The sequence below is a fragment of the Protopterus annectens genome, chromosome 7.part0 (genome assembly GCF_019279795.1).
Source record: "Protopterus annectens isolate FY-2018-M chromosome 7.part0, PAN1.0, whole genome shotgun sequence".
Classification (NCBI taxonomy): domain Eukaryota; kingdom Metazoa; phylum Chordata; order Ceratodontiformes; family Protopteridae; genus Protopterus; species Protopterus annectens.
In genome coordinates, this window is record NC_056739.1 from 1,229,175,508 (window position 1) to 1,229,199,131 (window position 23,624).

General features: G+C 33.7%; 1 protein-coding gene across 1 annotated transcript in view; it reads right to left on the bottom strand.

The window, feature by feature from the left end:
- Nucleotides 1-453: 453 nt before the first annotated feature.
- Nucleotides 454-23,624, bottom strand: part of LOC122806987 (semaphorin-3G-like) — a 634,544-nt gene continuing 611,373 nt past the window's right edge. The window contains exon 16 of the mRNA XM_044077853.1: nt 454-3,878. Within this exon, the coding sequence (XP_043933788.1) occupies nt 3,423-3,878 (456 nt within the window). The 3' untranslated portion in view covers nt 454-3,422. The remainder of the gene's footprint in view (nt 3,879-23,624) is intronic.

The following is a 23,624-nucleotide window of genomic DNA, read 5'->3' on the forward strand; positions in this document are numbered from 1 at the left end:
ACAAGCATTTGTTTTCTCATCTAGCACAGATTTTTTCTCGGTGGTAACCTTTTTGTTATAAAGGTGGGGATTACACCTTGCCTAAATTTATGTGTACCTGATTACATATTTAACTGTACTAAACAAAGCAGTGCATCTGGATCAGAAAGGTTCTAATGAAATCTATAGTGTAAGCACAGGAGAGAATACAAAGAATGTTTATAGTAGTCTTAATGCATTTTTACAAATTCAGATTCACTTATTTTGGTTAAATAAGCTTAAAAGGGGAAAGAAAACACACACACTCACACACACACACACACACACACACACACACACACACACACACACACACACACACACACACACACACACACACACACACACTCAAGATCTTTCTTAAGTTGACTAGCATTTATTTATTTTATTTGTACAACACATATTGCCACAACTTCAGACAAAGGTAAAAAGACAGTAATTTAATTCATATTTATTTCTATGGTACAAGATTAAATATAGCAAAGCAGTACTAAACAGTCTCCAAACCCTAAGCTTTTTGTCTCTTGGAACATGTATGTGCATAAGTAATAAAGTTTTATAAATACAATTAAATAAAAAATGTAGTACTCAAACACTTCCAAAATAGATGCACACACATACAGATGGACAAACCTTGTAGTAGCAAAATACATCTGTACAAAAACAAACAAAAATATCTAAAAAAGCACAACACAAGAATATACACTATGTTACACAAAAAAAAAATAAGAAAATGTTTTTGTTTTGCTTGTTTTTAAGGCACAACAACTTCTTCAGGATATTTTTTAGTATTACTGGGAACTTGCTTGGTTCAGACTTTTTTTTAAATTCCATTATGAATGCTTACATTTTACCCCAAAGAGGAGGCACCATATTTAATAAAAAAAAAAAAAATTACAGTTGTCATCAAATCCAGTAGGGTGTATTCCCTATTATAACTAGATAACAACAGCAATAAGCATGCTAGAGCCACTTAATGTTTCTTTGCTTAACCTGGACTAAATGTCAAGTTGCACCTAGAAATGAACAGTATGGGAGTGTTAGTTTGTCATGCCGAGGATCCAGCTATGCAAATCAAGTGAGAAGTTTCTAGAAGCAGGATTTCTATTCTTTTTCCAGGTCCCAGATAAATTATACTTTGAGGAGCAGCCCAATAAGGACTTGTTCCTAATGAAAAATTTGACAGAAAGGTAATTATGTTTATGAAATCTCTAGGACTCGGTTTAAAAACTGTCTTAATGCTATTGCTCCTTTACAGATTAGAATGCTGCACAATAGTTCAGCCATATACACTCAGTAAGATGTTTTATTATATATGCCACAACATTCTCTGCTTATTTTAATGTTCTGGCTATTGAATAAGGGAAGGGTAGGTTAATGATTAGTGCTGCATTTGTCAGTTCTAGGCAACCATAAATAGTATCATTCATGTAGACACATATATTTAATATTTCAGAGCAGACTTTGCCCCAAGACAAAATAAACTCAGGATTTCAGTAGTGATCATTACATATTTAACATTTGTGATGTATTTCCTTTAAAATACTAGATAAAGAGTGACAGACTGCAATGATCACACTGTTCTGTTGTTCAGGATCAGAAATGCAGGCTGAAACAGATGTTGCAAAGCCTTATTTATGCAACTGGAATTCATGGTGATGAAATATGAGTTTCACAGACAGATGCTGTATGAGAAGCTTTAATTTACTACTTTAGAAATCAAGTACTAATAAAAGTGTCTAAATTGGTACCACAGAAGCTCATGCTGATGGCCATTACAAATTTCTGTCCATAACATAAAGGTAAGTGCAGGTGAACAGTAAAGGACTTAATATAAAGAAAATAAGGTAGCACTGTGGTACAGTGGCTGAAATTACTGCATCACACAGCTTAGTTTTGAACTTTACTTTCTGGCTGGGCTGCTTTGCTGGCAGAGTCTGTATGCCATCTGTGTGAATGTTTCCTAGGTAATCTGGTTTCCTCCCATATCCCAAAGACATTTTGTAGGTGAGCTGGCAGTCTGCTAAATTGCCTGTAAGTGTGAATGTAATGTGTGTGAATGAGTGTTTGTCTTCATCCTGTGATCGGCTGGCATCCTTTCCAGGATTACTTCTCTGCCTTATGCCTATTAAGTGCAGGGATAGTCTGCAACTCCCTTATGAACAGGGTAATTCAGGCATAAGAAAATGAATGAGTTAAATGTGTACCATGACTGCCCACACCGAAGTGTATACCGACATGATAATGAACAAAGCCTATCTATTAGTATTATTGGTAGGCCTATATTTTAATTCCCTTTAAAGTAGTGTATTTAGGACATGGACTGTAACTTCCATGATGCTCAGATGAAAAATGTGGCACTGATCTAAATGGAGATTGTAGTTTCCCTTTTTAATCCACATGAGGTATGTTGTTGGAAAGGCTCAGCACATGTTTTCAGTGCAGTACCACCTTTTTTCATGAGTAAAAAGGGCACATTATGCACAACTACAGTCATATGCAGACAAGGAGCTGGAAGCCTGCATTTGATAAACTCCTGAGACATCAGTAATCTCAGGCTTCATACAGGTCAGGTTTAATGTAGCAACATGAAAATGGGAATGACTCATTCAAATACCAAAAGGATTCTCTGTTTGCTGTTGTAATCAAAACTATCTCTATCTCTCTATGTGTCTATCTATCTATCTATCTATCTATCTATCTATCTATCTATCTATCTATCTATCTATCTATCTTTTCTTAAGAAATACCAAATGGAGTCAAAGGAGTTGGGGAGCTGAATTTCTTAAAGTTAGCAGTCACCTGTTACAATTACAGGTTTGACTTTGTCTCGTGAATGTCAGTCAGTTTCACTGTCTGATTGTTACTATGTTACACTAACATTATCTCAGTGATGTGCTGATTATTAGGCTGCAAGTGCCAGTCTGGTCCAAGATACACTTTGGCAAGTATACCCCTCCTCTAATCAAGCATTTCTGTAAAATTTGCTTTGAACATTTTTTCCTTACAAATATAATGTCAAACCAAAGTGTTTTGAGCAACAGTTGTAAAAGACCTGGCTTTTTGATTGAGAAGCAGAGGAAAGTGAAGAGGTGGATGTTATAGTGAGTGGTATTTCTGGGCTTCAGCTCAGTCCATACCTCTGAAAGGCACAGTAGTTAAAATGTTTTTCTGATGGTAATGACAGAAGAATACTCACACCTACTGCTTAACTATTATATTGGTATTTGGAAGGTAAGAGTTTTACCCTGTTACTGTTAAGAGATAGTTAGGAGAACATGAGGTTGACTGCCTTGTTTCATTATAAAAGAGTCACATCACTTAATGACAGTAGATTCACATAGAAGGCTGCTGTATAACTTACAGCAATATAATTTTAACCAAATGCCTGTCTTTCTCAGTCACTATGCAGCAATGGCATGTCTAGGTGTTCTGTTACGGCCAGGTTTCATCTTTTCTTTCTTGATAACTTCTGTGCTGGCCTTATGTTTGCTAGCAATCTGTTTGTATTTCTTGCGCTGTTTGTCATTACACCACACCTTCTCACAATACTCTTCCACATGGTGTAAGTTAGAATAGCCAATCAGCTGCATTATGTCTTTGAACCATAGTCGATTGTGGGCTGATGATGAAAGGCGAGGGTGGGACACACAAGGGGACTTGCCACCAGCATCATCATCCTCCCGATTCCGTAGTTCTTCCAGTTGCTCCCCGGCAATCACATCCAAGTGGATCTTGGTGACAGTCTGTGCAAAACCATGCTCCTGTGTTTTGCAGTGATATGTTCCCTCATCCAGTTTTTGAACTTTACGAAAGAGCAAACCATGTTCAGTCCTCACTATTCGCTCATCAGTTTTAACCTGAAAGAAAAAGAAAAAAGGCTATTTATATTGACAGAATGCATCACAAGAAGGTATACAGGCTTTCCAGCATAGTTCATTTTATTTATTCAATGTGGATACCACCTTCTACCTCTAGGGCTTATTTCACCTCTTGCCTTCTTTAATACCTGTCTTCAGCCATTCACGGCTGGTCATGTGCTACCGTTGTTCCTTCAAGGGACCATTGGTATGTCTACATCCAAGCCCTGTATTGTGTATGGTGATATGACCAGATATGGATGTAATCCAATACTACCAGGCATTATTTTGACAACTTCATGTTGTTAACATAGCAATTTTACAATTAAACAAGGAATACAAAAATGTGCCTACTGTTAAAAAATTGACAGTGCGCACTGTGTATGTAAAATTGCATACAGATTTCTACGTGAAGCATTAATAGAAAAAAAAGAGGATGCCTTTATTTTACTTTACTTTTAATGGGTGTAAGACACATCAGCAAAATGTCATTCCATCAAATTACAAAACATTGACCTTCAAAAGATTGATAAAAAAGCATCTTTTTTTTTGCAGGGGGCAAGTGCCCTGCACACTCCATGTAGGAGAGCTCAGCCCCCACATCACCTGCTAAATATATATACCAACTCCAAGATTATACTACAGTGGGGAAAGGGGCAAATTTCAAACTCCATGCTGTACAGCGATTTTGCTCAGAAAAAGTCAGTACAGTTTGATCAGCTGATATTTTGATCAGTTGTACCGGCTTTTCCCTAATTCAACAAAAAGCATCTCTGATGTAAAGTTGATAACCTTTTTGATGTAAAGCTGATAACCCTTTTCAACAGAGTACATGAACTGGTCCTATATATATGAAGAACTCAGAGTAGCCAGGCAACGTGCATGTTGTTCTGAGACATAATTTTAAGACTCAATGTCATGGCATGTGATGTGTATTTATTTATTTTATTTTATTTATTTTAATAAGCCATACAGTAATTATATTATAATGATACTAGATAAATGTATTGTTCATATCTTGCTCCATAGATACTAAATAGAATTTGGTCATCTCTAAAATGCATTATATAACTTTTAACATACTAAGTATTTATTTATTTTTAAAAAGTTTTTTATATCTTTTTAAACTAATTTATAAGTGAATATGAACTCTGAATGGTGTGTCAGTCCAGCTTATTTTAGAGCAAGCTTAAAATAGTGTCATGGTAAACTAAAATGCATTTCTTACATTGTGTTTTTGTATTGCTTTAAAAGACTTTAATGAATTTAAATGCATAATTGCATAATTGAATTAGTTAATTGATTGAATAATGAATTACTTTTTGCTATATAAATTCTAGTTTCATTAAGTTGTATATTGTCTGAAGAAGCGTATCTGGAGATACGCGAAAGCGCTCACCTCTTTTCTTAAATAAATCGTTTTATTTTTACTTAAAAACGTGGAGAGTCTGAAGTTTATGCTGTACATTTGCTATTGTTTTATTTAACCAAAGACTCTTCAGCTGTCGAGATTCGTTTGGTTTTTTATATATAGCTGTTGCTGCTTTGCTTGGCTTTTTTGGGATCTCTACAGCACACGTTATGGCGAATTCAGATGTTGAACTGGATTACAATCCAGAACCGAGGAAACTGTCCAACGAACAACAATGGACTGCTATCACTACTTGTAAGTTGAATCCTTTATTGGCTCTGGATCTGAATATTCCAGCTCCGAATTTTACTGAAGTCAAAATTGATAACTTAGAACATTTCAATTCTAAAGTAAAAATACTGGAGAATGATTTGTACAAATTACAACGAATGATATGGCAACGCAAACACTTGGAAGCATGCCTACATTACAAACTTATACCACGTGGAATGCGTATTCTCTTTATGCCATCATATTACTCAAAAAGTGGCAAGACATAAATATAGAAGCCAGTTACAAATACATGCAGCTATTGATCGATTACTTTAACCCGCTTGAGAAAGAACTATTGTTCAAAGTTAATAACGCTAATAATGAATTGCGGGACAACTTTTCAGAAGATTTCTGCCTCAGAAAGCTAAAGAGTGTGTATTGTCAAGTAAATGCTTATGCAATGAAACTTCAACAAACCAAACTTAAGAAACTCCAGCGTGATTTCAGAGACTTTTCAACAGGTGGGGTCTTTGTTTGGGTCAGGAGGTCTGATATTCATCAACCAAGAGAAAACCACGCTCAAAGTTTAGCGCCGTTAGACCATACTCTCATAGCGCCAGTTCCTACTGGTTCAACGGCAAACTCATCATCAGCCGTTCAAAATGACGCTTCACTAGAAACTTTTACCACGCCTCCAGTGACATTTGCTACAATTGCTAGTACTACATTAATTTCCACTCCGCTTCCAAATCAGGAGGCAAATAAAGCTGCTAAATCCTTACAACAAACTGCTGGAGCTATTAATAAACGTCAGTCACAAGATAATGCAGCTTTTTTACCCTTACCCATCAGAAAACAGTCGTTTACGCGAGAAAGAAAGAACAGCTGGGAAACCAGAAAAAGGAAATTTTCGGGCGAAGCAAGCACGTATCAGCGCAGAAGACAGAAACAATAGAACCACTTTATTTCAATATGTCCAGGTATGAATTAAACACCAACGACATTGACTTACTAAATAATGGCTTGTCTTTTGTTCCCTCGCAAGGGAGCAAACTGTCGGATGTCTTGATTGACTTACGTTTGTTTGCTCGTTCTGTAACACTGAAACTGCATTTTTCAAAGGACTCCAAATTAGTAAATAGTAATGTAGCAAATTCTTTTCTTCACAAAAAGAAAAGTTCCTTTGTGCCATCGATGCCATATCATGTTGATTCATTTGTTAAGCTCTGTGAATCAGAATTTTATCATTACTTTTATAGTAAGAAAAAGAAATGTGCATTTTTCAATATGTCAAATGATAGCATGACTTCATTACACAATCTCAGCAATGATTCTTCTTTAACTTTTAGACCAGTAGATAAAGGGGGGTATAGCATTGTTTGATACAGTTGAATATGATGTTTTAATGAAAGAAATGCTAAATGATGACACTACATATTCATTAATTAGTCAAGCCAAACTAGATAAAATAATCAAAACTATTAATGACGACCTTTATGATTTGCTCATGTGCTACCAGATTCCGAGCCGTTTGTATGGATTTTTTTCTAATGACACACCGGTAGTCCCTATTATCAAAGGGCTACCAAAGATGCATAAGGGAGTTACGCCACCACCTATGCGCCCAATTGTATCTGGAGCCAAATGGATTACTGAAAACATATCCATATATCTAGAGAATACCTTAAGGCCTATGGTTGATGCTATTCCCACAATCCTTAAAGACACATACCAGCTCCTGGATTATTTGCACTCACTTGATTTTACCTTTATACAAGATAAACATCTTCTTATTACAATCGATGTGCAAAGCCTTTTCACTTCGATTCCCAATGATGATGGGATTCAAGCAGTGAGAGAACTATTGCAATATGTTCCCACTATAGATAGAAACAAGGCAATATTGATCTGACATTTATTAGATTTGGTTCTTGGCAACAATGTGTTTGCATTCAGGGGGAACCTATACCTACAGACCTCTAGTGTGGCTATGGGTACCCCCTGTGCAAACACATATGCCAATTTATTTATGCATCATTGGGGAAAAAAATCATGTTTTTCAGCACACTTCATTCACCAAGGTTTTAGTATACAGACGTTTTGTTGACGATATTTTAATTGTATGGGATGGCTCTGTTGAAGAATTTATTCTTTTTAAAGAACATCTGGAAACCACGACTAATGTTCTTAAATTTACTGTTGAAACATCATATATATCAATAAACTTTTTAGATGTGACTCTAAATATTAGAAATGGGAGATTAATGTCAACATTATACAAGAAAAACTGTTGGAGAAACACAATTTTGAAGTATGACAGTATGCACCCGCGCCATATTTTTAAAGGGATTTTAAAGAGCCAATTCAGTAGATTGAATAGAATTTGTGCTGATAAAAATGACTTGTTAAGAGAGGCAAATAATATGATGAATATGTTTTTAGACAGAGGCTATGATTATAATTTAGTAATGAATGTTATGAACAATACTTTACATAAAGACAACTTAATGGCCATTGGCTCAAAGCATAAAAATTCCCTTACACCCTTCTTTAGAAAAGATGCTGATAGCAATCACGAGAGGGTAACCTTTGTAACTACCTATTCTAATGATTTTCAGAATATTAAGATAATATTATCCAATAATTGGAAGGTTTTACTGACAGATGAATTTACACTAAAATTAGTAGGTAGAAATCCACACATAACATATAGGAATAATAAAAATTTGAAGTCTATATTGTGTGATAGACCTGATATAAGTAGTAAAGTTCAATTAATGCTAAGGCATCCTCTGGGGACCTATCCTTGTCAGCATTGCAATTATTGCAAATACATTACTAAGTCACAAGATTTTGTACATCCTGAATTTTCTTATGTATTCAAACCAAGATTTAGAGCCACTTGTGACACTTCAGGCCTAATATACTTAGCCACCTGTGAATGTTGTCCAGCGTTTTATGTAGGCCTTACTAAAAGGAAACTGAAAAGTAGAATTTATAATTACCAGTATGATATTAAAAACAAAAATGAACTAAATGCCCTTGCGAAGCATATTATATCTAATCCATCACACTCTTTTGTATTCAGAGTATTACAAACAGTGGAACAGAATGCCAGAGGTGGTGATTATATAAATTTGATACAATTGAATGAATTGAAATGGATTTTTAGGCTTAAAGGTCATTATTCTCCGGGCCTAAATAATTATGTCACAATAAGGTCTTTTCTCAATACACGCAGATAGTTATGTTGATATTCAGCTTTTTTAATATTAACTGTGTTTGGCTTTTAATATGTTGCAAGAAATAGTATCCTTATTCATGAGCTTTGATTCTGTTTATTCATGTAATATTTAATGTTCAAGCTTATTTATAAGTTATTGATGAAATTATTATAATATTATAATATTATAATGTTGTTTTTGATATATATTTTCAAGATTTATGAATTTATAAATAACATTCTGACTTATTGCATTTAATGTTTACTATAACTCAGGTTTTTAAATAAGTCCATCATATTTATTGCTATAGTTATATTATGATCTAAAGACAGAACTTGATTTTAGATATTTATTGTATTTATTATAAAATTGCAATAGATAATTTCATTAATTTATTTATGATATATTTTGTTGCATTATTATTATTATCAGCCATTATAATAAGCCATACAGTAATTATATTATAATGATACTAGATAAATGTATTGTTCATATCTTGCTCCATAGATACTAAATAGAATTTGGTCATCTCTAAAATGCATTATATAACTTTTAACATACTAAGTATTTATTTATTTTTTTAAAAAGTTTTTTATATCTTTTTAAACTAATTTATAAGTGAATATGAACTCTGAATGGTTTGTCAGTCCAGCTTATTTTAGAGCAAGCTTAAAATAGTGTCATGGTAAACTAAAATGCATTTCTTACATTGTGTTTTTGTATTGCTTTAAAAGACTTTAATGAATTTAAATGCATAATTGCATAATTGAATTAGTTAATTGATTGAATAATGAATTACTTTTTGCTATATAAATTCTAGTTTCATTAAGTTGTATATTGTCTGAAGAAGCGTATCTGGAGATACGCGAAAGCGCTCACCTCTTTTCTTAAATAAATCGTTTTATTTTTACTTAAAAACGTGGAGAGTCTGAAGTTTATGCTGTACATTTACTTTTAATGGGTGTAAGACACATCAGCAAAATGTCATTCCATCAAATTACAAAACATTGACCTTCAAAAGATTGATAAAAAAGCATCTTTTTTTTGCAGGGGGCAAGTGCCCTGCACACTCCATGTAGGAGAGCTCAGCCCCCACATCACCTGCTAAATATATATACCAACTCCAAGATTATACTACAGTGGGGAAAGGGGCAAATTTCAAACTCCATGCTGTACAGCGATTTTGCTCAGAAAAAGTCAGTACAGTTTGATCAGCTGATATTTTGATCAGTTGTACCGGCTTTTCCCTAATTCAACAAAAAGCATCTCTGATGTAAAGTTGATAACCTTTTTGATGTACAGCTGATAACCCTTTTCAACAGAGTACATGAACTGGTCCTGTATATATGAAGAACTCAGAGTAGCCAGGCAATGTGCATGTTGTTCTGAGACATAATTTTAAGACTCAATGTCATGGCATGTGATGTGTATTTATTTATTTTATTTTATTTATTCATTTATTTATCGCTTGTTGACTGGGTTAGTCCAACTAGGCTTGCAGCCTCTTTTCAGGGGAGACCCGAATTGGTATTTATACTAAGAGGGGAATTTGGCCAGGACATCAGGGAACTTTCCCTATACATTAGAGAATGGTATTTGTAGACGTACTAGCCAAGAATACACACACTTGTCCTGATCTTGGTGCAGTGGCTGCTGGAAGGACAGTACGCAGCATAGAGAGAGAGAGAGAGACAGAGACAGTGTGTGAGAGAGAGAGAGAGAGAGAGAAGGAACAGAGGTGAATGCGAGCTCACAGGGAAATGTTTGCAGAGATTTGGAGGTTCTGTTTCATGAAAATCTGTTTGCAGAATTCGAGGAGATGGCTAGGGAAGAATGTGTTGTTTCATCCCTCCAGTTGGGAGGGTTGTGGGATGATATATTACAAGATATGCTGAATCAGAGTGAACCAGAGAATAGAGGAGACATTTACTGGGGACAGATAATGGAGAAAATCCAAGAGGAAGAGTTGGAGGTAATCCAAAAAAGGGGATGCTTCACAGAAAAAAAGTATGCTGAAACAGTCAGAGGCAGCATTAGGTAAAAAGAAAAAAAGTGATGACAGTATGAGAATGAAGTTTGTGATGATGGTACAAAGTAAAAAGAATAATGAATTGAACAGATACAAGGTATGGGACACTATAAATGTCCCCTTTGGGTGTGAAAGTTCAAATGCTAGGAGCTTACATTTTAATAAAGAAACATTTTTGACATTATTTTTGAGGCTTTTCATGGAATGGAAATTTTTTTATGCAAGTATGAAAACAGACAAAATGATCATTAGAATAGTTAATGCTGTAAAATCTTTTTTTCAGGAAACAAACATGCATATACAGTTTTGAACAAAAGTACAAAGACAGACTTGTAAAGAAGTGATGGACTTTTAAAAGGTTTACGACAATAGGTGTTTATGGACTGGGGGTGGGATTTCAATGTTGTTTTGGAAATGGAAAAAAATGTGCACATTCCAAGTGGTACAACTATTGATGATAACAGGGGTATTGTAAAATATTGGGGACAGACAAAAACATTTATTTTCTGGGAAGAAGGACATATTGTGAACAATTTTCATAAAAAGAACTGCTACATATGTGGGAAAACAGAACATGATGCAAAGAAATGTGAACTAGAATGTTATAAATGTAAACAAATTGGGCATTTATGTATGGACTGTAAAAAAGAGTTAATGGTATTGAAAAAAGGGGGGAAGATATAGAACAAAAAGAGAAAGAAATGGAGATTAAAGTCAAAGATAATTTAGAGAAAGATCAACAACAAGAATTTGGAGAGGAAACAGAGAAAAATTCAGAAAACGGTGATGAAGAAGATATAAAACAGAAAGTAGTGAAAGGAAAAAAGAATTCTATTGGAAAAAGAGTAAATGATAGGAAAAGGAAGTTTAACGGAATACCTTTATAAGAAAAAAAAAGAAAGAAAATGTCTAATAGGTAATGTAAATTAGAAAGAGTGAATGATTACTTTTAAATTATAAATATTAAATTTTACTCTCTCTGCACCTTTTAATCCATGCTATATCTTCTAATCCATGCCTTCTAAGCCACACTATACATTTCCACTCCTAATCCACTCATGCTTTCTTTTCTCTGCATTCTATTTCCCTCCACCTCATATATTTGCCCATATATTACTAATTTATTCAATTCTGAAGTCCTCCCAAATGGACTGTTTAGTGAAATGTATATTTTATTAGGATAGTAACAATGTCATATTTTACTGTAAAAATACTCTGCTGATCATATAATACTGTATATAGTACTGACTTTTCACGTTGACATGTTGTGCTTTATTTTTGCTCCACTATGTAATTTTCCTTATTACTGTGTGCAAGTTTTCTTGATTCCCTGAACATTACTAATTTCTCTATTGTTAGTTAATAACTATTGTTGTAAGTGTTCTTAAATGTATTGTAGTGGATCTCTTCTCCACGGGTCTCCACTGAAAACAGGCTTTTTGCCCAGTCAGACTTTCCCGGTAAACAAATGTAAAATAAAATAAAAATAAAATAAATTACGGAAAAGAGAAAGTACTTTAAGAATTCTGTCATTAAATATAAACAGTTTAAAAATATTGTAAGAAGAGTAGGAATTCTAGAATGGTATAATAAATGTGATGTAGACAGAAATGTATTAGAAGATATAAGATGCTTAAATGAAGAAAGATTGCAAACAAAAACTATGAGATGGAAATACAATATGGAATGTATGAAATTAATATTGTTCAAGAATAGCAGTATTAAATAGAAGAGCAGTGACAATATTAGATATAATACTAGTAAGGAAGGGAAGATTGACTATTACTGATATGAGATGGCAAGAAAAATATATATAATTATGGCTTTATGTGCTTATGTTATTTATAAAGGGAGAACTTATTTCCAGCAATCATTGGATTATGCAGTAATGAATATAAATATTATAAAAACAGGAGATTTACAATGTGATTTAAGAACCAAGAGAAAAAGAAAGGAAAATATATAAGACAAATGGTAGATGTTATGAAATGTGGTAAACTGTTTATATGGAATAGAAGATCTTGTACGTAAAGAAGAGGCATTCTTAAACCAGAAATACATTATTTTATAACATCTGAAGGAATAGCTGTAGCAGTGGAAACAGTTATACAGGATTTGCAGATTATTTAGCAATATAGATAGATATAAATGAAAAAAGAACACACAAGAATAGGAAAGGGAATGAAAATAATAAATGAGAAAAATTTGAATGAAAGAGGCAATTATGGAGAGATCATGTTACTCTGAAGACATTTTACATTAATTGGTCAGAATGGTGGATTATATTTATAAGTAAATATAAAAAAATAAAAATGCCAGAAATAAACCAGAAAGATAGAAAAAGAAAAATGTGCATATATATATATATATATATATATATATATATATATATATATATATATATATATAAAAGGCTTTCAAAAAACAAAAAAAAAGATTAAGAGTATTACAATGAAGAAAAAATATACAAAAGAAATTATGAAAAGGTCAAGAATTTGCTATATAAACAAAGATACGTATTACAATGAAAAACATGAAGCAGTGTCAGCAAATTTGTGTAAGCTTGTGAAAGAAGATAGTAGTGTAATAAGAGAAATGAAAACAAGAAAAAGGTAGAAAGAAAATAAACACATATTATGGAAACTTTGACAAAATATGGAAAGTGAAAAAATGTTCAGATCAAGTAAATAAGGAAACTGAGAAAGAGATTACTATGACTGAATTAGATAAGTGCTTAGAGAGGTAAATGTAGAATTAGTAGCAGGCCCATATGGAATAAGATATAAAATGTATAAAAATGTAATGCAATGGCAAAAATAATAATTTTTTACATGTTTTCAGTGAATGGTTAAATGAAAGTTTTTTTGTAATTAGGAATTGTATAGTGGAATATTAAAATTCATATAAAAAAAGGAAAAGGAAGACATAAACAATTGGAGACCATTAGTACAAAATAATACAGATTATAGCATTTTTATGATGATAATTAAAAAAAGATTGGAAAATAAGATGGAAAATATAATGGAAGAAAATATATATTATATGAAATGAAAGGGATGTCAAGAATTGCTAATGACAGAGAAATTGTAGATGACATTTTAAATAGAAGAAATGATGTAAAACCTATTGTAGGTGATATTAATAAATGTTTTTATTCAATAGTGCTTATGACATTATGAGAATTAATGTAGGCATACAATTTTAGTGGTAAAATTAAAAAAAGTTTATATGACAGTCTATAGTAATAATAGGATAAGAATTCTAATAAATGGTTGGTTAAGTAAAGAAATAGGGATGAGTATTGGGATAAGACAAGGTTGTACTATGAGTGGGATAGTATTTGCCTCAGTTATGAATATGGTAATAAATAAGGTGAATTGTAAAATGGAAAATGCAAAGTATGTAATACAAACACATTTAGATATTACAGTTTTGATATATGCAGATGATGATATTATAAAAACTAAAAATAGTTTACGGATGAAAGAAGCCATATTTTGTGTAGTAGACTGCTTAAAAGAAATAGGGATAAAAGTAAAGGCTTGGGGAAAGGATAAAAAATAGGAAAACAATTTACAATGAAAAAATCACTATTGGGGATAACGTTTGGCAATAAAATAGTAAGTGGAACACAATGAGAAAATCTGTTGAAGGAACTGAAATAAATGTATTGTTTATGGAGAACATCTTATAAGTAAACATTTAATTTGATAAATTCAGTATTAATGGGAAAGATAGCATATTTATCAAGTGTGTCTGAGTCCAAGAATGTATGAAAAACAACTGTTAGAAGTCATGTTTACGTTTATATAGGGATGTAGATTAAACCCAGTAAAGAGAAGAGGAGTACTATATATGAATAAAGATGAAGGTGGATTGCAATTATTGAATCCAATAGTATTTGTAGCTTCATTAAGTTTAGTTAAGATAGAAAAATAAGAAATTAGTAGTAAAAATGTTTTAAGTACAAGAATTAACATTTTTGGAAAACAGGAAAATGCATAAGAGAGAAAAGGGAATATATTAATGAAGAAATGCAAAATTACTAAGAAAAAAATGTGGAAGATAAAGATTGATGAGATAGAAGAAAATCCAAAAACATGGTATAAGAATGTAATGATAGAACATTATTATGTTAACCCATGGGAAAATTTACCAGTAGAAAATATTAAAGGTATAAAAGAAAGAAATAGTTGGTGTAGTAATAATGTAGAATGTCAGAATTTTCTGTGGAGACTGGGAATAAAGAAACTACCAGTGAAAGCAAGTATGCCTTATAAGAAAAAAAAAGATGATATGTTTATATTGTGGTGAAGAAAAAACACAGGATATGCTTTTTTGAAATGCAAAAGAGTGAAAAAATATGGGAAAATTTATGTGAAGAAAATTTTTTTGAGAATTGAAATCGGTAGTAATATAAATATGCATATGATTGAACATGGGTATTACAACAACAGAAGCAAAGAATATAAAATTAAAAAGGAAACAAAATTGTTTTATGTACTATGGGTGATTTGGAGTAAGAGATTAAATGAAATTATGTTTCATGGGAAATGGATGTTATCAGTAATAGTAAGAAAAATTAAATGGTTATGGATAAAAAGAAGGAGGTCCAATTCAATGAAGAATGTACAAAGATGAGAAAATAGACTATAGAAGTAGGAAATTATGTAAATAACTGAGATATTTTATACATTTGTAAATAAGTATAGATTTATGTAAAAATGTAAATATGTAAACAATATGTAAATAAAGGACTCCTACACTTTTTGATAGGCGGATACCATGGGATCTTTTAAATCCACTTCAGCTGCCACCAACTCAAGCAGATGGGGCCTCAGTTTAAAATCTCATCTGAAGGACAACACACTCAGGAGTGCATCCCCCTCCCCATCTTATGCTATACTACAGTGCTGGCAATTGTAAAACCTACAGCCTTCATGCTCCAAAGGCAAGTGTGCTACCTGTTGCAGCATTGATACTGAATGTGTTTATTTTTGATAATCATGTACAAACACTACACGTGATTGCTCAGTGGAAAAGAAAGACCAAGCACAGCACAAACATCAAATACAGGAAATTTACTAAAGAAAGACAGAAATAAAGTATCTGCATACCAAAATAAATGTTACAACACAGGTGGATACACGTGTCATGCCTAAAAGTAGTATTATGTCTTGCACATGAGCAAGACAGTATTATACTACAGTTCATATTAGCCATATGCATTGTATTGCAAAACGAAGGTAAATACTTATTTTTTTCATTTTTTTTTTGTTAAATGGACTGGTAAACTGGTTTAAAGACCATTTCCTGTAATGACTTGGGACAACAAGCACATAAATATAATAATGTAGCTACAGAAGAAAACTGTCTAATTAGTTATGAATCAGTTCACTGACAACACCAACAACAACAATATAATTTACTCTGGGACTAAACACTGAGACAGCTGTTATTTTAACTTTGACACCATTCTAATATAAAAAGGAAAACTTAACTTGTTGAGCATTTATGGAACAGACCTTTTAACTATTTTTTTTCCTTATCTTGGACAAACTCCTGGATCCAGTCATCTGCTGTTCAATATTTAGTGTTCACTCTGTATGAAACTAATTAGCATCTATATTTTATATTTTAAGACAGGATGTTAAAGCACTTTATATTTTTATGAGGCTGTTTATTTTATTTTTCTTGTTGTTTGTTGGCTCAAAGTTTATTTTAAAAAGAAGAAGAAGAAAAGGAAACAGTTATCATGGCCCTCTTCAAGAGAAATCTTGACGAGTGGATGGGTACCAGAAAGTTCACTCCAAGGATAATTTCAGTTGCCCTACTGGATAGGGGCACTGTGAACTAACGTCGAGTGGCATGGTGCCTGGGCAATTTTTTGGCCTAGGCTTGTAAAGGCTCCAGGGCCATTAGCCTAGTACACCCCTATGAACCTAAATAAAACAGCATGTGCAGTAAAAAAAGAGGAAAATGATAGGGAATTGTAACAAACTCTGTAAATGACATGTAGCGTTATAGCTTCCATTTTTGAATAAAGCATTTGGATATATCCATTAGATAAAACAGTCTAGACCAAAAAAAGTAAGACACCTTTCTGTCTGCAGTTCAAAAAGTGAGAATAATTGGATATTATACAATGACTGGACATTAACATTCAAAAATGAACATGCTGATTCATCAGCCCAACAAGTGTGCCCATTGAAAATTAAGCATATACCAATGGAAAAATATCCAGTCACCTAGACTTTTTTTCTATTGCTATATTCCACAACTTTTTAAGTTTAATTCACCATAAAAATAATAATAATCAAATTAGAAATCTGGACAGTCTGGAGGTACCAGAGAGACAACACAGAAAAAAATACTAGGAAAATCAGGTACTTTATTAAAAACTAAAGAAATGTGCCTGATTTTTCTTGTATTTTCTCCATCCTGTCTCCCTTGTACCTCTAAGGTGTCCAAATGACAGCATTATTCTAAAAAAAGTCCCATTCACATGTGCAGTACATCAAAAAACTAGCAGGATATCCAACAAAAGCTGAAGAACACCACAGTGCCATTATAGAAAGACATATAAGAAAAGTTAGAATTTTTTTTTCTTAAATAATTTCATTGTATAATAGCAATAACTAACTCTGTGGTGTGGTATATTGAAGATTTACCCATGGCTGGCTTTGTTTAATCACGCAAGCTTTGCCTTCATGATTAAACCCCACCATCCATGGGTAAATCTTCAATATACCACACCCACATCATCGGTTATCTACAATGAACACTTTAGAAGTGAGAATAATCTGCTAAGAAACACTAAATAAACCAAGATCCCCAAAGTGGTGACATTCTTCTGTCTTATTCAGATATGACAGTAGTTAGACCCTGAATATCCTGTAATCTGCCTCATTCCATACATTATAATGGAGCAGCTTCCATTTAGCACTGGTGATTTTACTGAAAGTTTTTTCTCCAACAGCAGCCTTAAATAATCACCTTTTCAAAGCAAGGGCACCTAGATACTGACAGTAGGGGTAGTTGCATTACCTGGGAACTAGTACACAGGCTAGTGGAGAGAGGGTAGTATTCTGAATGTAACTGTTCAAATGTAAGTGGGAGACAGCAGTGGCTAAATCCACGACTATAACCTCTGAAGCAGATGGATTTCTTCAGCAATGTTAATGATACTTAAAGTAACTGAAAAGAGAAATAAATCCGCAGAAACTACAGAATTCTAATGTTTAAAAAACAGAAACACATATTCAAATACAGGGATATACAGACAGATGACATAATAAGCAGCAACATAAAAATATAAAGTGCTATGATGCCCTGAAAAGTTGGTACATAAACCATTCTGTAGCAACATTTCAACTGTTTTAGTATTTTGTTCCCACAATTCTCAAAAGCTTATTTTAAACAAAAACATATTTATCTTCCATACAACAGATATGATAATGTGCAACATCATTCAGAAAAAGCCGCAAAATGTCTACATTACAAACAAATTATGAATAAATGAAAGGGAGCTTGATGCAATCTTTGTCAATCCATCTTGCAACATGATCATAAAAGAATTTCACAACTGTAGAACTGTGCTAGTAAGCATGCCCATGTCCACACCTCCATACAGGCCTTACAGATTTAGAATATACCTTCTTATATTAACCGTGGTGGTGGTGCTGCAGTAGCGTTGTCGCCTCACAGTAAGATGCTGTCCGGTTCGATTCTCAGCTAGAGTGTCTTCTGCGTGGAGACATGCGTGAATGGGCGTACCTTCGTTGAAGGTTGTGCGTCAGGCCTGGCAAGCCGGTATGTAAAAATCAACTGCCAATCATTAGCGGACTGGAGCTCCGCTGTGACGACCCCTAACCGGGAAAAGCCGAAAGACACAAACAAACATTGTCTTTAAGCTATATACAGTATAACTGAGTAAAACATGTTATGATATCTCTCATGATACAATTCAGTCAGTGTTAATATTCCAATTGTTGCAAAGTACTTTAGTATGAGGAGGATGTTTTCTACTGAAAGCCCCTTTTTAACATGCTCTTACAGTTATCAGCAAATAATAATCATCTCTGCATAATATATCAGTCAGCATGTATCTCATCAGTTCCATCGACAGTTAAGATACACTGGGTTATCTAAAGCTATCAGTGCAGCACACTAAATATGTCGATAAGAATGGCTCTGAAGAGGAAATTGGGAGAAGCTAAACAGTAAGATTGGACATTTTTGCACCGATGGGAGGATATGGACAGTGTGGTGAAGAATAGAAATAATATGGATATTAATTCTTCACTTGGTGCTTTATTAGGACACATCCTATATCACTAATAGCTTTATCTTTGAGAGATGCAGGCACGTTGGAACAGATATGTCATAGAGAGGCAAAACAAGTAGAATAAAGACAGATGGGGCAGAGAGGAAGAATGTGATGGCAAATGGCAGACATTAAGAGGCAAGCTACAGCAGAAAATGTTATGCAGTATCTGTGTGGTATGGAAGATAACTTAAAGTAGAACGTATGGGGGGAACTGTTGGAGTAATGTAGTAAGACTAACTTGGCAGTGGGTAGGTATTTAGGGTGAGAAGTGTCAACAGAAGGGAAAAGGAGAAGAGAATTACAGATATACTGAATGACCATCTGGGAGGTTATTAAGAGAAAAGCTTAGAGAATGAGAAGGTAAAGGAGAAACCTGTGTTTGATGTCAGGCTTAAGAAGTAGGTGTTATCAGTTTTGTAAGGACACAGGAAGTTGGGTTCTTTGATCTATCTCATGACCAGATCATTTTACTTGTTTATCAAATAAATAAATAAATGAAAACATGTTGGTGATCAAGGTGACAATGAATTTTTGAATAAAGGTATGAGAAGTCAGACTCATAGTTAATGGAACTAATGCTACTCAGGCAAATGGCTAGGTAGGAAAAATGATCTCAAATTTATGACTGAAAAGAGAGCCTAGCTCACTGGCACAGCAGACTGCAGCCCTGGCTTCAATCCAGGTAATCAGGGTTTCATTAGTGGTCCTGGCACTGGAGAATCCAGGAAGGATGGGAGATGAGAAAAGGAGCTTGGTATGATCACATCTATCATGAGAAGAGGGAGTGATAAATGTGCTTTGGGGCACACAGCAACAGTGTGACTTATACAGTAGAGAACACAGAAAGGCACCCACCATGCTTCAGGGAAGTAGTACAAGGCTGCTTGGTGGTAATATCCTTTCTGGAAATGACGGGTGACTGGCACATACAGCCCATTGCATATCTCCTTCCACTGCACAGCAGAGCTTGGAGAGCGTATATAGTGCCTCAATTGAAAATACCCAAACCACCCGTGAAGGTTACCTCAGTGATGGCCCTTTTGCTGGCACTCGCCCAAGTGACAAGGAACCAATAGGCCAGTAGACTCAAAGAGGGTCTGACGGCTGGTAGGCAGTGGGGAAAAAACACTAATTGAGGAGATTGGCAGCATCAAGGAAAGAGGTTGCAAGGTGGCCATTCTGGGCTAACATAGCAATTTTGTTTATCTTTTAAGTTTTTTTAATAATACAGATGACATTTGCCCAGCAATACTGAGACTACTACCACTGTCAAGGCTTGTTTGTCTAGACAAAATGTGGATTGCAGAAGGGAGACTTCCTCCCTTCAGTCATTTTTGAGGGAAGTAAAAGAAGTAAAGATGTCAGTGTAGCCTGTTGTCTTTGCCTCTCTGCAATCATTAACTCTCATTTTTGATTTTCAGTTTAACTTCATCTAAAACATCACTACATGTGGCATGGACATGAAATGAAACTATTTGTAATACTGTATCACTACATGCACTATATGCCTGATTATCATTATCCATTACATATGTGTGTATGTATCTATCATATATAACATGCGCGCACACACACACACACACACACACACACACACACACACACACACACACACACACACACACACGCACACACACACACACACACGCACACACGCACACAGGCACACACGCAAACACACACACACACACACACACACACACACACACACACACACACACACACACACACACACACACACACATACACACATTAACTTGATCAAGCTGGATTTCTTTACACCTCATTTCAGTGAAGAAATTAGAGTTTTCTGCATTCACTGGAACCCTGTCTGTGTGGGTATCAAGTCTGGGTTACAGTAAGGGTACGAAGTTTGCTCTTTCCCTCATCATTGTGTCATGCAAGAGCTAGTAGTTTTAGGGATACAGAGGTAAGGGGGCTACAATTGGTCTTGCATACTTGCAAAATAACATTGGGTTCATATTAAGCTGGTCCTTTGAAGGAAGGACATTCAATAGCATTTCTTGTGGCATAAGAGCAGAGTAATACGAATACAGAGTGCAGATGGTTGCAATAGAATAAAATGGAGTAAATGTAAAAACTGCACACAACTTACAAAACAGAAACTTTTAATAAAATAAAAATAAGGTAAGCACTTTCACGATTCACAGGCCTCTTCATCAGACAATACTAAAGTTAAAGTCATGTCCTTTTATAGTAATACAAAATCATGTGGTACAATTAGTCATTTAAAGAGATAATACTCATCTTGAGCAATGTGCAATCATATGATGCAGTTAAAAATTAAAACAGATAAATATTCATAAGCAATAAAATAGATGAGTATATACATAAAATAATTACTACTAGAGTTCATACATAGTATATAATATCTATAAAAGTCTATAATATAATGCATATTTCATAAAATATATAATGTATATTCAATACTTATGTTTAAGAGGTCGTGCTTTTAAAAAAGGTTTCGAGGAAGACATTATTTAAGCCTGGGAATTTTTCTGCATTGAATAAAAGAAACCATTGTTGTTCTGCGGCTTCAGTATGGTTTTTTAAGTCACCACCTCTAATAGTATTGTCAATGATTTGTAAAACTAAAAATTTTAAAAACGTGATGAATCTGTATGCATAACATGAGTGGCTACAGCATTAGTTGCCTTTTTATTTCTAATGTCTCTGTTATGATCCAGAATTCTCTCTTTAAATGACCTATTGGATTTACCTATATAGTATGCATGACAAATTTGGCAGAAGGCAAAATAAACAACATTTTCAGTTTCACAATCAGCATAATGATGCAAAGAAATTTTAAAGTGACAAGTAGGATGTGTGTAAAAAGCCTGACTATAAATATACTTACAAGCAGAACAATTTCTACATGAAAAAGTGCCTATTCTACTAGAGGGAGCTCTAGTAGAATGCATGGGTTTGTAACAAAGATGCTGTTTAAGTGACTTGTTATTTCTAAAAGAAAATGATGGAGTATTACCAAAAATGTTTAGAGAATTGGGGATGGCACTTAAAATGTTCCAATGTTTTTTAATATTATCACAGTAACTATCAATGTCACTGGAATATTGTAAGGCCACTCTGAATTTATTTGAAGGCTGAGTTAGAGGTGTAACTGTCATTTGTCTATTATTAGTAGTATGTGAAGTATTTAAAAATAGTTTACATCTAGAAGCTCTATGTGTTCATGCTTCTTGAATGGAGTTTTCTATGTCACTTTCTAAATATCCTCTCTCCAAAAATTCAGATTTAAGATCAGTAAGAGCTTTTTTTAGCATCTGTGTCATTATTGTGTACCTTAATATCCTAAATACTTGCCCCTTAAGCACATTTCTAGAAATATACCTAGGTTGCATACTCTTTTTATGGAGAAGAGCATTTTTTTAGTAGGTTTCTTGTATATACTACTGGAAACATTGTTAAGTTCAGATTTAGTAAGTAGTATGTCAAGAAATTCAATTTGACTATCAGAATAGTTACATGCAAACTTAAGGAAATGTGTAGTATTGTGCATAAATGTAACAAAATGCTCTAGATCTACTAGATCTCCCTTCCATAATAAAAAAAAATGTCATCTACAAAAATCACATACCAAAGAATATGTTCAAAATATTGTCTGGTCAGTGTTAGGATATGTGTATGTTCCCAGTGTGCTAAAACAAGGTTGGCATACGTGTTGGCACAAGCTGTGCCCATCGCTATGCCAACTGTTTGTAAATATATATTATTTTCAAAGACAAAAATATTATTTTCAAGGACAATTTCCAAAAGTGCACATATTAACATTACTTTATTAGGTAAAAAACAATTATTGACAGTTAAAAATTCTCCAATCATATCAACACCTAGATCATTAGGAATACATGTAAAAAGTGATTCTACATCAAGTGTAACAAAAATATAATCATTGTTAATAGTTAACAATCAGGTGTGAAGTCTTTCAAGGAAGGACTTTGAATCTTTCAAAACAGTATGACATGTATCTAATACTGTATGCAAATTATTCTCTAAATAAATTAATAGAGGCTCAGAGCACCAGCCATGGCCTGCTACAATTGATCTCATGGGTGGGGTATTATAGTTCTTATGTATTTTCGGTAGTCCATAAATTGAAGGAATTAAAGGATGTGCTGTGTTAAAAATTTAAATAATTCATCATTAATAAGATCTGTCATTAATAAGTCAAATATTAAAAAGGACACTTTTTCCATTATGCTATTTGCAATAGGCTTAGAAATACATTGGTACATATTAGTGTCATTTAATAAAAGCATCATTTGTTTAATATACAGTTCTTTGTCTGGGACTACAATTCCTCCTTCCCTGTCAGCTGGTTTAATGACAAGTAACTGTACATTTCTTAATTCATTTAGGGTTAAAGTATCACTGCTAGTCATACTGTAAAATTTGCATTTAGTGCCTTCACAAAAAAGCTGTCTAAAATCAACTTCACAAACATTAATAAAGGATTGAACTACTGAGTCAATAATCGGGCTAAATGTACTGGGTTTTT